The following is a 14,047-nucleotide window of genomic DNA, read 5'->3' as shown; positions in this document are numbered from 1 at the left end:
TTTTTTTTTTTTCTTTTGTTTTCTTTTTTTTTTTTTTTTTTTTTTTTTTTTTTTTTTTTTTGTTAAAAGTCAGAGGTTGACCTATACACACTGTTGTGTTATACTCAAGCATGCATGGCTAAATTTTTGCAAATGTTTATTAGATGGCAGACAAAACACCCTTTTGGAAAGTATTTGATAACTGTGATTAACATTTTGTTCCACGTGATAAACTTACACATAGAATGTTAGTAACATGAGTTAGGCATAAAGCTAGCAGATATAAGAAGAAAATTAGAGGATCTGGGGAGTTCATGAAAATTATTGTGATATAAATTATTTTCTGTTAAAGATATTTTAACAGAATTACTTTTTGTACAAAACTTTCACTGAAAAGAGTTTATTTACTGTGTATAAATTGATCCAGTGGTGTAGTTGAATTATAATGGTGATAGTTGTCTGCCAACTATAAACTCAAGAATGACAATCCATACTTTGTAGACTGCAGTATTTCCTTCATTTGATGTTAAAATGCCAGTCATGGAGATGATACTTCATAACTGTGAAATGCTTTTATGAAGAAATTATTTTATTTTATTTTATTCTTTATTTTTGTTTTTTGTTTTGTTTTTGTTTCAAGCCTCTTTCCAAGACATAACATCTGGTTTCTTAAATTTGTTACTTGTATATTAACTTTTCTAATTGTTTATAGTTACTTTGTCTCATAATAATATAATACTCTCCCAAATGTAATTGTTTTGTATAATGCCTCAATTTTTTTGTGATATATATATGTATTTAATTTTTTGTTTTGTATTTATTAATTTGATATTCTAAAATTAGGTTTAATTTTATATATTGGATGAAATATTTAAATATATTGAAAATACGACACACGTGAAGCTTGTGAAAATATTTTAGCTGTAATAGGTGTAGTCTAGCTATGTTACAATTAGTCTTGTTACACATGCATCAGGGAATGGGAGTAAAGACAGGATTTCCAAAAGAAAATGGAAGAAAACTTGATTAGTGTTGATATCGCTGAAGTCACCCTGCCTAGGTGGGAGATGGCCGGTATGTTAAAAAAAAGTGACTGAAGTGGGTTATGGTGATGTGCTTCAAGGCTCCTTAAATGAATACATTGTAGAGACAACAACAGAAGTACAGGAGGGGCCTGCTTATATAGCAGGTTAGGTTCTGGGCTACTGCTGTAAAGCAAAAATTGCTGTAATGTGAAACATAGCCTTTGTTTTAACTTTCAGATGCATATAAAAGCCTGATAAAATGTTTACACTATCATATATTAAGTGAGCAATAGAGTTAGGCCTAAAAAATGCATATAGAGTACACACATGACTTACCTTAAAATATTTGTGTCATAAGTTTAGAGTGAGTGGTGAATATATTTATTATAGGAAGTCTGAATAAATAAAGAATGGGTATAATTGAAAACTGCTGCTTTAGCAAAACGCTGTAAAGTGAAGTGCTGTACAGCAGGAGCCCTCCTGTATGTAACGGCATGTAACAACAATATTTTCATCATGGTTAGTTTAAGCTACTAATATCCATGGAAGAGATTGTTGAAAATAAGAGTGGCATATTTCTGTCAGTAGTCAGGCATGAAATTTACAGATAAATATAAAAGTTATAAGATTCAAAGATAATTCACATAAGTAAAAATATGATGAATAAAAATCTGGAGAGGATAAAATAACTAGAACATTTTTACAGTTAATAAATCAGTCGTTTTTCTCTGCTTCACCCTCTTACTTAAGAAATAATTTATCACTGTTTATCTATGACTAAAGGCATTGATAAAAGTTCTCTGAAGTCACCACTAAATTAATTTTATTTATTAAAATTTGTGGTGAATAACCCTTATGGGTTGTGCTCTTAACATAAATATAATAATTAAAAAATATATTATTTGGTATAAAAAATAGTCACTTTTCTTAAAAAAGTGAACATTTAGATGATGCATGGGTACTATTAAACAAATTATAAAGTTGCATATCAAGAATAGGTTAATACTGCGTGTCTCATGAAAACCTTTGGTCGAAATTTCCACGTAGTTGCAGCAATGAATATTTTCACTTGGCTCTTATATACATATGTTGCATTGTATGTGCAATGTTAGTAAAATATGGTTGCATAATCTTAAATTATAAATGTTTTTATCATTAATGTGTTATTCTCTGATCAGTAATATGGAAAATGAAATCCCCTTATTAGAATAATTACAACTTTGATAGTGGTCTGTTTCTGGATGATTCATGTGGTGGCTATTCCTTTGTGCTATTTTTTTTTTTTTTTTTTTTTTTTTTTTTTTTTTTTTTTTTTTTGCTGATGTTTATTAATTTTATGAATGTTTTGTAATACTGTATTATTAAGCTATTATATGTGCTCCAGTTTTTGTTTGCTTTGCTTTAGCAATGGCTATAATAACTTAAGCTTATTGTTTTTTGTTATGATTGGCTTTTTTTTTTTTTTACACTTTTCCTTTGGCATACTGTGGAAGATGGAATCATGATTTAATTCCCCAAGAAAGCTATAAATCACTCTAAGAAGAATATTAATCTTGTAGAGTCTGGGTCATCAGGTTATTTGTGATGTGCTGATAAAACTTGGTATGCTTTAAAGGTTTTACAAGAGGGCTTAGATGCTCAGCACTGAGACTACAATAAAATTATGCTATTAAGATAAAAACTTATTTTTAAAGAAAATCAGCCAAGAGTGCATGAAATAAAATTGAATCGTACCATATTGACTCTATATAAATCACCTTTTCCTGCTATGCTCTTGACCAATGAGACTTAACATGGGTCATGCCATATTTAAGTGTTTGGGCCAGAGATGGACCTGTTTGCATGAGGTGTTGGTGTTAACACTGGCTACTGTAGATAACATTGCTTGATAAAAATAGCTGTAATACAAACCTGATTAAAGGTGCTCACTCTCTAGCATAATTTCCAAGTGTATTGGCTTCTGCAAACTTTCCAAATTTTCTTGGTTATTTTAATTTTAAGTGTTGGATTATTACACATTTTGTAATTATCTGGTAACCCTTTTGTTAATAACATATAGAGATTAATGCTTTTGCTATGAGAAATATATTTGGGGAATTATTAAGCAGCAGTATTTACTAACTGTGCAGTCAGCTGTTATTAGCTAATATTCAGATTTATTTTGGAATAGTATGCAAAATTTATATGGATATATGTAAACAATAACATTGAATGCATTATGACTTAACCCTTGTATATATGTATATATAGATGCATTAATCTGTATTTGTTTTTCTCACATTGTTGAACACAGTTGTAGCATTACGATACAGAAGATTTTTTAAATGTTATTTATTTGTACACCAAGCGAACACATTTTGTAATTTCATTAAGAAGTTTTTATTTCCTGTATTGTTATTGTATTTTTTGTGCTAAGTGAGTTCCTCTTTTAATTGATCACACTGAATATATTGATTGAATTATATTAATCAGACTAAGAGGACAGTAGAGTATTTTTGTTTCTTTCACTCTAAAATTTTTTAAAAGTGTATTTTGTTCTTTTTCTTTAAATGCTGTAATCTGATTTAGATCATTAAATATATTTTGCACTTTCATCAGATCTCAGCCTACGCTACACTTCCAAGAACCGCTAGCAAAAGGACAACCACGAAAAAGAGGCAAGTCTGAGAATCGACCCAGACCAAAATCAATGGTGAGTATTTTTATGGAGCACTTTATATACAGTGGTACCTTGATATACGAACTTAATCTGTTCTAGGAGGCTGTTCGAATACTCCAGATGTATGAATATTGAATAAGTTTTTCCCATAAGAAACAATATAAGTTGGATTAATCCATTCCAGACCCATAAAAATTTCCAATTATAATATATTTTAAGTGAAAATATTGCTTATTTAAACCTGTATAATATTTGCATGCATAAAATCATACGTGAAAACTATAAAAGCAATAAATACATGAAATAAATGAAAATTTAACTGCACTTTACCTTTACTGAGGATTATATTAGAGCTGATTTCCTCTATTTTGTTTATTACAATATACAATACACTATTATATAAACATTTAAAAATATAGTGGAACCCCAGACATCAGCCAAATCAGATTTCGGCCACTTTTTTGGCCGAAATTCTGTCCTGGATTTTGGCCGGCAACTCGGACGCGTCTGCCCGCCACTCCACCGCATTCGTGAGTCAGTCTGGCTGTGTCTTTGGGTGAGTGAGAAACATTCCACACATTTATCCAAACATTTCGTTATAATCCATTTTTTGTTTTTGAGGGTTTATTGAGTGTGACTGCAAAATAAGCCACCATGGGCCCAAAAAAAGTTCCTAGTGCCAGCCCTTTGGTAAAGAAAGTGAGAAACACGATAGAATTCAGTGACGAAACCTCTTCCCACTTCAGGCAGATCTTAAAGAGACACCAGAAACAGACCTCTCTGGACAGTTTTTTGTGCAACAGGGATGCAGTGACTCTTAAGCTGATCCTAGTGCCAGTAAAAAACAAAGAAGGGAAGTAACCCAAGAGAGGGCTTTGATACCTGAAGTCCTTATAGAGGGGGATTTCCCTTCCAAACAATAACCCCAACTCCCTCTCCCCTCCTCGCCTTCTTCAATATGCTAACAAGAATCTTCAATGAAGGTATGTAATGTTCATTTATCATTAAAGTTTGTGCTTTATATTTATTTCTCATTGTTTTCTGTATGTAAAACTATAGTTAATCTTTAAAAAAATGTTTTTTTATTATTAACACACTGGCCGATTCCCACCAAGTCAGGGTGGCCCGAAAAAGAAAAACTTTCACCATCATTCATTCCATCACTGTCTTGCCAGGAGGGTGCTTTACACTACAATTTTTAAACTGCAACATTAACACCCCTCCTTCAGAGTGCAGGCACTGTACTTCCCATCTCCAGGACTCAAGTCCGGCCTGTCGGTTTCCCTGAACCCCTTCATAAATGTTACTTTGCTCACACTCCAACAGCACGTCAAGTATTAAAAACCATTTGTCTCCATTCACTCCTATCAAACACGCTCACGCATGCCTGCTGGAAATCCAAGCCCCTCGCACACAAAACCTCCTTTACCTCCTCCCTCCAACCTTTCCTAGGCCGACCCCTACCCCGCCTTCCTTCCACTACAGACTGATACACTCTTGAAGTCATTCTGTTTCGCTCCATTCTCTCTACATGTCCGAACCACCTCAACAACCCTTTCTCAGCCCTCTGGACAACAGTTTTGGTAATCCCGCACCTCCTCCTAACTTCCAAACTACGAATTCTCTGCATTATATTCACACCACACATTGCCCTCTTTAAAATATACACAGTAATAATATTAGGCAAGCACAATTACACGTGCGCATAACTCCAGTTTATCATATTAAAAACTGAAAAGTTATCTTTTAGAAAGGAATACAGGTGCTCCACGACTTATATTCGGGTTACGTTCTGATGAACCCATCGTAAGTTGAAAGTGTCATAAGTCAAATATGAATGTATGATAAATGAATAACTGAAAAATTATCTTTTAGAAAGGAATACAGGTGCTCCTTGACTTATATTCGGGTTCCGTTCTGATGAACCCATCGTAAGTTGAAAATGTCGTAAGTTAAATATGAATATATGATAAATGAATAACTACTGTCACTGAATAAGTAAATAAACAAATGATGAAAGGAATACAGATGCTCCTTGACTTATGTTCGGGTTACATTCTGATGAACCCATCATAAGTTGAAAATGTCGTAAGTCAAATATGAATATATATGATAAATGAATAACTACTTCACAGAATAAGTAAATAAACAAATGATGACTGTGCTAACTAAATACCAGTATGGAAGAGAAAATAAATGAATAAAAGTTTATCCTGTCATAGAGGACTTCTAAATATCACACCATTGTAGTCGAAATATTTTAAGTCAAACCATCATAAAGGAAGGAGCATCTGTATTGTATACTGTATCATGATTGTTTTAATGCACATGACTTGATGAAAATATGCTTCATTGCTCACTACAGATCAATGCAGCAGATGTGACTCGTGGTGCAGAATGGGCTCGAGCTCAGCGAGTTGGGTCCACCGTCTCGCTGAATACAGAGCTCGAGTTATCTGAGTCATCGTCTCACTCTTCTTTAGCTTCAATTGCTTCCTCATCTCCGGGACAGCATTCAGTTCGACCAAAGACTCGAACGGGCTCTACGCGTCGACCAAGAGTCAATTCTCAAGGTCGAAAAGTAACAGGAACACTATCACGGTCTTCGTCCCGTTCCCACACAAGTGTTGTTAAAAAAGGAGGATCATTGGAGGCTGGATCTGAATCAGAGTAAACAAGGCTCCAAAACAATTGAATGGTTACAATTGTTAATGTGATTAATATCTCTTATATGGTGTTATGAACTGTGATGTAGCAGCTTTTTGGAGATACTGTAAGTGCAGATCTGTGCAAACAGGCTTAAATGCCACATTTTGCAGGTGATATATAACTGGAATATTTTTCTGTTATTTTCTATAGAGAGAGTGTAATGATTTAGTTCTAGAAATTCCTTAAATTTCATCTTCCTTTGAAAAGTCTGGTTGTAAGTGCACTATATTTTATACAAGATTTACTACATCTGTTAAAATAACTATTACATGAAGATATTTCAGCAACATCTTTGATCATGATAACCAAAACAGTGTAGTTCATAAGGATAAGGAAGACTATAAGTGCTCTATTGTCATATGATGAAAGTGGAAACATATTTAGTGGATTAATTCTTATATTACTTTTAATATTTGTACCTCTTATTAAACCAAAAGCATGAGTAACAATAGAGGAACACCTTATTTTCTAAATGTTTTTAAACATTACTCTCTTCAATGCTTGACCTTTTAAGCACCTTGTATCAAGCTCAGTTGATCAGTGTTGCACAAACTAGAATCTCTCTTCTTGCTTAATGTGTCACCTTAAGAGGATTTGTGGTCTTCCTTTTATTTGAACAGTGTTCATCATTAATGATTGTACATATATAAACACACACTCACACACACCTAAAAGCACGGATGATTATTTTTTCTGATAAACTGAATAACTAAATATTAAATTATCTTAAAGGTTCTACATAAAAGCTTCTATACGTATTTGTATTGAATCTATTATATGTAAGGTACAACAGTTTCTTGTGCAACTTTTGGTGACTTGAATCAAACTTATCCTGAAAATTAACTTTATATTTAGTTTATTTTGTAACACAAGTTATATAAAATGGATCAATTCACTAAAAGTTAATGAACAATTTCACAAGAGCTGTTTATCTACATTGGTATTATTTCTTTGCATTGATTATAACTGTTTTTGGTTATAAAAATAAGGCTGTTAATAATATAGGTGCATTTGTATATATGATATTGTTATAGCACCATTTAGAAAGATATTCATTGAATATACAATTAATTATTTTCCAGATTCTTTAATTCAACAGTAATATATAATAAGTAATTGGCAATGATGATGGGCTATATAACACATTATGACACTGTTCATGTATAGAAAGTAATGATTAGTAAAGATATCAGGAACAGAGCTTTAGAGACTTTAAGGTGATTGACATGCATGATAATAGCAAAACTACTGTACAGATGTCTGGACAAGTCACACATTAGTGTATTGGTGTAGTGATGTAGTTGTCCTAATACCCTGCTCATCTAGGCTTGGCAGATCAAATTCAAAAGTTTTTCTTGGTTCAGTCTAATTGTTCAATAGAAGTATTTTGTACTTAACTGTAGAGATCACAATATATAAAGTGAGCCAGTGTCCGGACCAAGGAAAGCTTCTTGCTTAAAAATAGAGTGTATCCTCTACCTCGACTGAGCAGCATTCTCATTTTCTAAGTAGCTTCACAGTAGAAGTTGTTTAGAATACAATTTTAACAACCCCTTGTTTCATTTTGATGTATTATAAAAAGCTCAAAACTGTGATGTCATCATTGCTCTCTGTCACAGCAACTTTTACTTTAAAACTGCAAAAGAAAACAGTGTATACAAAATGACTGACTCACATTAAGATGGCCACTTTGGAGCTTTAGGGGTTTATGTGCCATTGCTATCACTTATTAAGAACATGAGGTGTTAATCTACTCTCATATATCAAAGAAATACTCTTAGGTTTCCAGTTATAACATGTATATTACACAATGTTGTAAAGTTGGATTTTTATTATGGGAATTTCCAGTCCCCTTATAGTTGTAAAGAATATATTGTATCCTTATTTTATGTTATGTCAGTATGACTGTTTTAACGTAAATAAAGAATGAAAGGAGATGTGTTTAACTCAGTCTTACCACTGGATAAAAATCTTATACTACAGTATAGTGAACTACAGAGCCATATAGTTGTCTTCATTACTTTTATTATATTCGTGGCGAAGTGCTAAAATCTAAGGGGTCATACAGCACCTGGGAAATGGGGGTTAATCAGGTTTAATCCAAGGAATGGGAGGGTACCTTGAACTTGGATCAAAAATCGTTCACCAGCCTTAAGACACCTCTTGAGTCAATTCATGCCAAATTTATTAAATAAAAAATGCAGATGTTCATTTGATATTTTTGATACACAAAAAAGTATAAACCTATACGTTATCCATACCAGTAACAAATCTCAAAATATAAATGCATTATTCATATAGGTCAGCACTGTATGACCCTTATGCGTTTAGTGCTTAGTTATGATTATAATAATGTTCACATAGGTACGCAATAATTTGTTGTGCTGAATATTAAAATGGTATATAATACTGACAGGTTGGTAGGTAAAACACATAGGCAACTTTATTCCGAACCGTTTCGCCTACACAGTAGGCTTCATCATTCGAGTACAGAAAGTAGGCAGGAGCAGTAGAGATGTGAAGACAATGTAATCAGTCCATCACCCTTGAAGTCGTGGATTTGAGGTTGTCAGTCTCTCAGCCTGGAGAAGTTCTGTCCAAAGTCTGGAACTAACTGAAGATCAAGCGACAGTGCTGAGACCTATATACTGTTGGAAGGAGAGGTGCAGAGTAGTAGTAGTGAGAATGTAGCCACTGAGAGGTCACGTCCCTCTCAGATCAAACAATTCTCACTTGAAAAAGTTGTCCAAGGTGTTTTCTCTTCTGTACCAAGATGCCATTGTGTTGCATTCTATTTTATTTGATTCGCCGGTATGGTATCCCGGCCCGGGTCTCTTCCATTTTGGTGACCCAGCATTGGCTCCCCGGGTAGGGAAGTGTCGTTTATCTTTACTTGCACCTGCGTGGCAGGTCTTCAGCAGGAAGGGGGGGGTACCTCACCGGCTCTATGGCCAGATGACGTACCAAACGTTAGTGTGCACGAACAGCGGCTGGTGTGCAGTGCAATGGAGGCCCAAAGCAGGCCCTCGCAGCAACTTTAGCGGGGGGGCGGATGACGTGCAATGACTGGAAGTAAGGTTTCCAAGTCCCTGACGGCTAAGTACACAAGATGTGCTGCCTCATCCTCTCGGGCCTGCCCCACTGGGGTCATTGGGAAGTATCTACGGCGAAGGGGCATCATAGCCAGGCAGTCTAACAGGTAGTGCACCAAGGGCTTCGGAACCATTCGGTCACAATGAGCACAGAGCTCCTCTCGTGCCTGTTCAACAATCTGCGCAGTGGTGGGATACCCTAAGCGTAGGCGGTGGATATGCACCCTCAGTTCTCTGGACTGTGTCCGAATACTTGGAGGGGGCACCCTGTGGGTCGCCCTGACATACCAACAGAGGCTCCGTGAATCCTCAGGGTCAGGAAATGGGTGCCTGGCCGCACCGGCAGCCCACAGCGCAATCTGGCTGAGGCTGATGGAGATTGCAGCACGTGGCTGTGCCTCGAGGGTTGCAGTCCTAGCAGCCTCATCTGCAGCATCATTGCCAGGGATACCCACATGGCTCGGGATCCAGTTGATGGTAGCCCTGCGACCCTGGGCCATGAGAGTCTGCAGGTCACCCCGGATGGATGTGATTAAGTGTATGTTGTCCTTTGGCTCTCTGTGCATAAGCACTTGGATCGCTGCCTTGGAATCAACATGGATGATGGGGGGATGCTGATGGTCTGCAAGAGCATGCTGCAGAGCTTGTTGGATGGCAAAGAGTTCAGCCTGGAGGATGGTGCAATGGTCTGGGAGGCGCCAACCTGCTGTCAGATTGCTGTGGAACATCCCAGCAGCTGTGCGGCCTGCCACTGGGTCTCTGGAGCCATCGGTGTAATATGGCACACACCCAGGGCCTTCCGCACACACAATGCTAGCCGAGACAAGTCGTTGCAGAATGTCCTGGGTGCAATGCCTCTTGCTGTCTGGTAGGGTTGTCCAGTGCACCGCAAACAGCTCTGGTGCCCAAGGGGGTGGCACCGTGTAGTTCGCTGCCAGTCTGTCGCAGCTTCCCGCCTGGAGCAATGTCATGGGCAAGAGCTTCCATGTGGCATCTGCTACCGACCACATCCATCGGCGGCTGGGATGCAGTGGAATGACCTGTCCCTGGCGGACCCGTAAATCTCTCATCAGTTTGTCAGCCCCTGGGAGTCGGAGATACTTTGCGATCCTCTCGGCAGCTACCAGTTGGAGAGGCTGTAGCTGCACCTCAAGGTTCAGAGCTACTGCATTGGCCCACCTATGAGCCCCCAGCATGGCCCATACAGCTTTGTTCTGGATGATACAGAGGGATTTGATGTTTGTGGGTCTGGCGTGAATCAGAGCAAGTGCCCCATAGTCAACGAGAGAACATATTGCCTGGATGTAGAACAACCTCATGACCTCGAGGCTGGCCCTAACCCTAGGGTTGGCCATGGCACTCAATGGCCTGACCCTCTGAAGAGCCCTCTCTTTAATGTGGCGCACATGTTTCTGGAAGGTGAGGTGCCTGTCAATGTAGATGCCAAGGTACCTATAACTGTGAACCCACTCCAGGTCGATGCCCAGGACCCGCAGCCTCTGACTGGGCACCCTGGTGCGAAGGATCATGGCTTTGGATTTTGCCGCAGATATCTTAACCCCCAAGCGATGGCAAGTAGAAGCCAGCAGATCGAGGTCCTCCTGGGCACGCTGCAAAAGCCGGCGCTTCCTAGGTACGACAAGTGCCAGGTCATCGGCACAGCTGAGGAGGATAGTGCCTCTGGAGAAAGGCAGGCACACCAGCTGGTGCATCAGTACATTGAACAGGGTGGGACTAAGCACCCCGCCCTGTGGAGTGCCGTTGTCCAGGGTCTTGAGAGAAGAGGCATGCCCCTGGAAGACTGTCCTGGAGATAGGAACGAAGCCACTAAAGCAGTCTGACAAAGTAAATATCAAAATGGTATACAATACCGACAGGTTGGTAGGTAAGACACATGGGCAACATTTAGGCAATTATATTCCGAAACGTTTCGCCTACACAGTAGGCTTCTTCAGTTGAGTACAGAAACTAGGCAGGAGCAGTAGAGATGTGAAGACGATGTAATCAGTCCATCACCCTTGAAGTCGTGGATTTGAGGTTGTCAGTCTCTCAGCCTGGAGAAGTTCTGTTCCAAAGTCTGGAACTAACTGAAGATCAAGCGACAGTGCTGAGACTTAAATACTGTCGGAAGGAGAGGTGCAGAGTAGTAGCAGTGAGAATGTAGCCACTGAGAGGTCACGTCCCTCTCAGATCAAACAATTCTCACTTGAAAAAGTTGTCCAAGGTGTTTTCTCTTCTGTACCAAGATGCCATTGTGTTGCAGTGTCTGACAGAGTGAATATCAAGATGGTATACAGTACCAGCGAGAACTGTTTGATCTGAGAGGGACGTGACCTCTCAGTGGCTACATTCTCACAACTACTACTCTGCACCTCTCCTTCCGACAGTGTTTAAGTCTCAACACTGTCGCTTGATCTTCAGTTAGTTCCAGACTTTGGAACAGAACTTCAACAGGAAGAGGGACTGACAACCTCAAATCCACGACTTCAAGGGTGATGGACTGATTACATCGTCTTCACATATCTACTGCTCCTGCCTACTTTCTGTACTCGACTGAAGAAGCCTACTGTGTAGGCGAAACATTTCGGAATAAAGTTGTCTATGCGTCTTACCTACCAATTTGTTGTGCTACTGGAGTGTGGGTAAGGTTAAGTTTATGAACATTGAGACAAATCAGATTGGAGGGAGGGAGTATAGAGGAAGTCGATGTATTTAGATATTTGGGAGTGGACATATCAGCATGCTTTGCTTTTCTGAGATTCGCCGGTACTGCTGACCCGGGTCTCTGCCAGCTGGCGACCCAACCTTTGATGGGAGTGTCTGAGAAGTATGTCTGCCATGGGAGGAGGTGCAAGTACCTCCTCATCTTCTGGGACTAGCTGTCCCCAGGCCTAGCCCCATTCCCTTCCCTCACTGGGCTTGAAAGGAGAAGCTAGGCACGTTGGGCTGCCACAAACCCCGCCCCACTGGGCTTGAAGGGTGTGGCAGCTGCATAGCAGCAGATGATGTCAGGAGGTGCAAAGGCAGCAAGCACTACAGGATCCTTTTAGAGCCACACCCCAGCTTTGGGCTGCAGCCTGAGTGCTTGGGATGCTTAGGAATGCCTCTTGCTGTGTGTGTAACTGCTGCTGCTTCTTCATTTGTCCATTGCACTCTGTTCGACATATCAGCAGATGGATCAGTGAAAGATGAAGTGGAAAAAAAGGTAGGTGGTGTACTCGCTGGTGGTTGCAGGTGTTGATTCTCAGATTCTGACCCTGCCTATTAACTTGCCACTCTTCAGATTTGCTCCCTCTTAGCCTCATGGGGCCTATCATACTTGCTCTTAGAACTGTGTTTGGAACCTGCCTTCATTACATACTCACAAAGATCATTCCACTTCCTAACCTCTCTTATTGGGACTGAAGAAATACTAACATCCCTGTGCTTTATCTGCGCTATTAACTTCTAGTGGAGTTTCTGGTTCTCACCTCTCAAACAGCCTATCCCTATCTACCTTATCAATTTTCCTGAAGATTTTGTATGTGTCCCCTGGTTCTTCTGTCTTCCAATGTCGTTAGGCCCAATTTCATTAGCCTCTTGTTTATGCCCCATAGCTCAGGAACAAGTCTTGTTTCGTACTTATACACTTTCTTCAGTTTCTTAACATGGTTTTTACAGGTACAGATTCCATACTAGTGCACCATACTCCAAGATGGGCCTAATATATATTATATTAAGGGCCCAAAATGATTGTTTTTTGAGATTCCTGAGGGTTACTCTTAAATCTACCAAACAAGTATTGGCTGCAGAGATTATTTGGCTGATATGAGCCTCTAGCATTGTACTGGGCCTTATGCTCACCCCTATGTCTCTTGAGTGAAGTTTGCAGCATTTGCTCCATTAGTTTATACTCTGTTTCCTGTATTCTTGCTCCTTCCCCAATCTTCTTGATCCTTCATTTGCTACAATTGAATTCATGCAACCACTTACCTGATCACTCTTTCAATTTGTCTAGATCCCTTTGGAGCCTTTTCTTGGCCTCACCTGCTTTTATTGTCATTAAGTTTACATCAGCAAACAGGAATAACTGAAAAGTTTTTCTATGAGAGCAAAAAAAAAAAAAGGAATGTATCATAGTGGTACCAACACTTACATGGGTGTGAGGTATGGGCTTTTAACGTTGCAGCAAGGAGACTAAAGGCAGTTATGACATGGAATTTTCTTGAGTTGCCATGGTCTATGAGAACTTCAAATCCTGGCCTTGTGCATTTGCTGTGCATGTAGAGTATTATACTCGTTTCTCTGATATGGGAGTTGAGATTACTCCTTGAGCTGTTGCCCTATGGTGTGTAGATAGAAAACATGAGGCTACAGCCCTACGTGTATCAGCTAGCCCATGTGTAGGAGCCCAGTGTGGAAGCCCCATGTGTGGGAACCTAAAGTGGGAGCTCCATGTGTAGAAGTTTCATGTGTGTGAGCCCCATATGTGGGGAAGCTCAATGTGTGGAGCACATGTGTAGGAGTCACGTGTGGGAGCCCCATGTGTGGGAACCTCATGTGGGAGTTCCATGTGTAGAAGCTTCATATGTGGGAGAGCCCTG

At 39.0% G+C, this 14,047-nt stretch overlaps 1 protein-coding gene across 9 annotated transcripts in view; it reads left to right on the top strand.

The window, feature by feature from the left end:
- LOC128699988 (uncharacterized) overlaps positions 1-8,307 on the top strand; it is a 51,544-nt gene extending 43,237 nt beyond the window's left edge. For 6 of the 9 annotated variants that reach the window (XM_053792857.2, XM_070098745.1, XM_053792862.2 and 3 more), the window contains 2 exons: positions 3,603-3,696; positions 6,029-6,175. In XM_053792857.2, coding sequence (XP_053648832.2) covers positions 3,603-3,671 — 69 coding nt within the window. In that variant the 3' untranslated portion in view covers positions 3,672-3,696; positions 6,029-6,175. Of the gene's footprint in view, positions 1-3,602; positions 3,697-6,028 lie in introns of all 9 variants that reach the window. The other 3 variants (XM_053792860.2, XM_053792861.2, XM_053792858.2) reach the window with 1 other exon arrangement.
- The last annotated feature ends 5,740 nt before the right edge of the window (positions 8,308-14,047 follow it).

Source organism: Cherax quadricarinatus, chromosome 64 (genome assembly GCF_038502225.1).
Source record: "Cherax quadricarinatus isolate ZL_2023a chromosome 64, ASM3850222v1, whole genome shotgun sequence".
Taxonomy (NCBI): domain Eukaryota; kingdom Metazoa; phylum Arthropoda; class Malacostraca; order Decapoda; family Parastacidae; genus Cherax; species Cherax quadricarinatus.
Note: the sequence above shows the minus strand (reverse complement) of the source record. Positions and strands in the feature narration are given on the sequence as shown.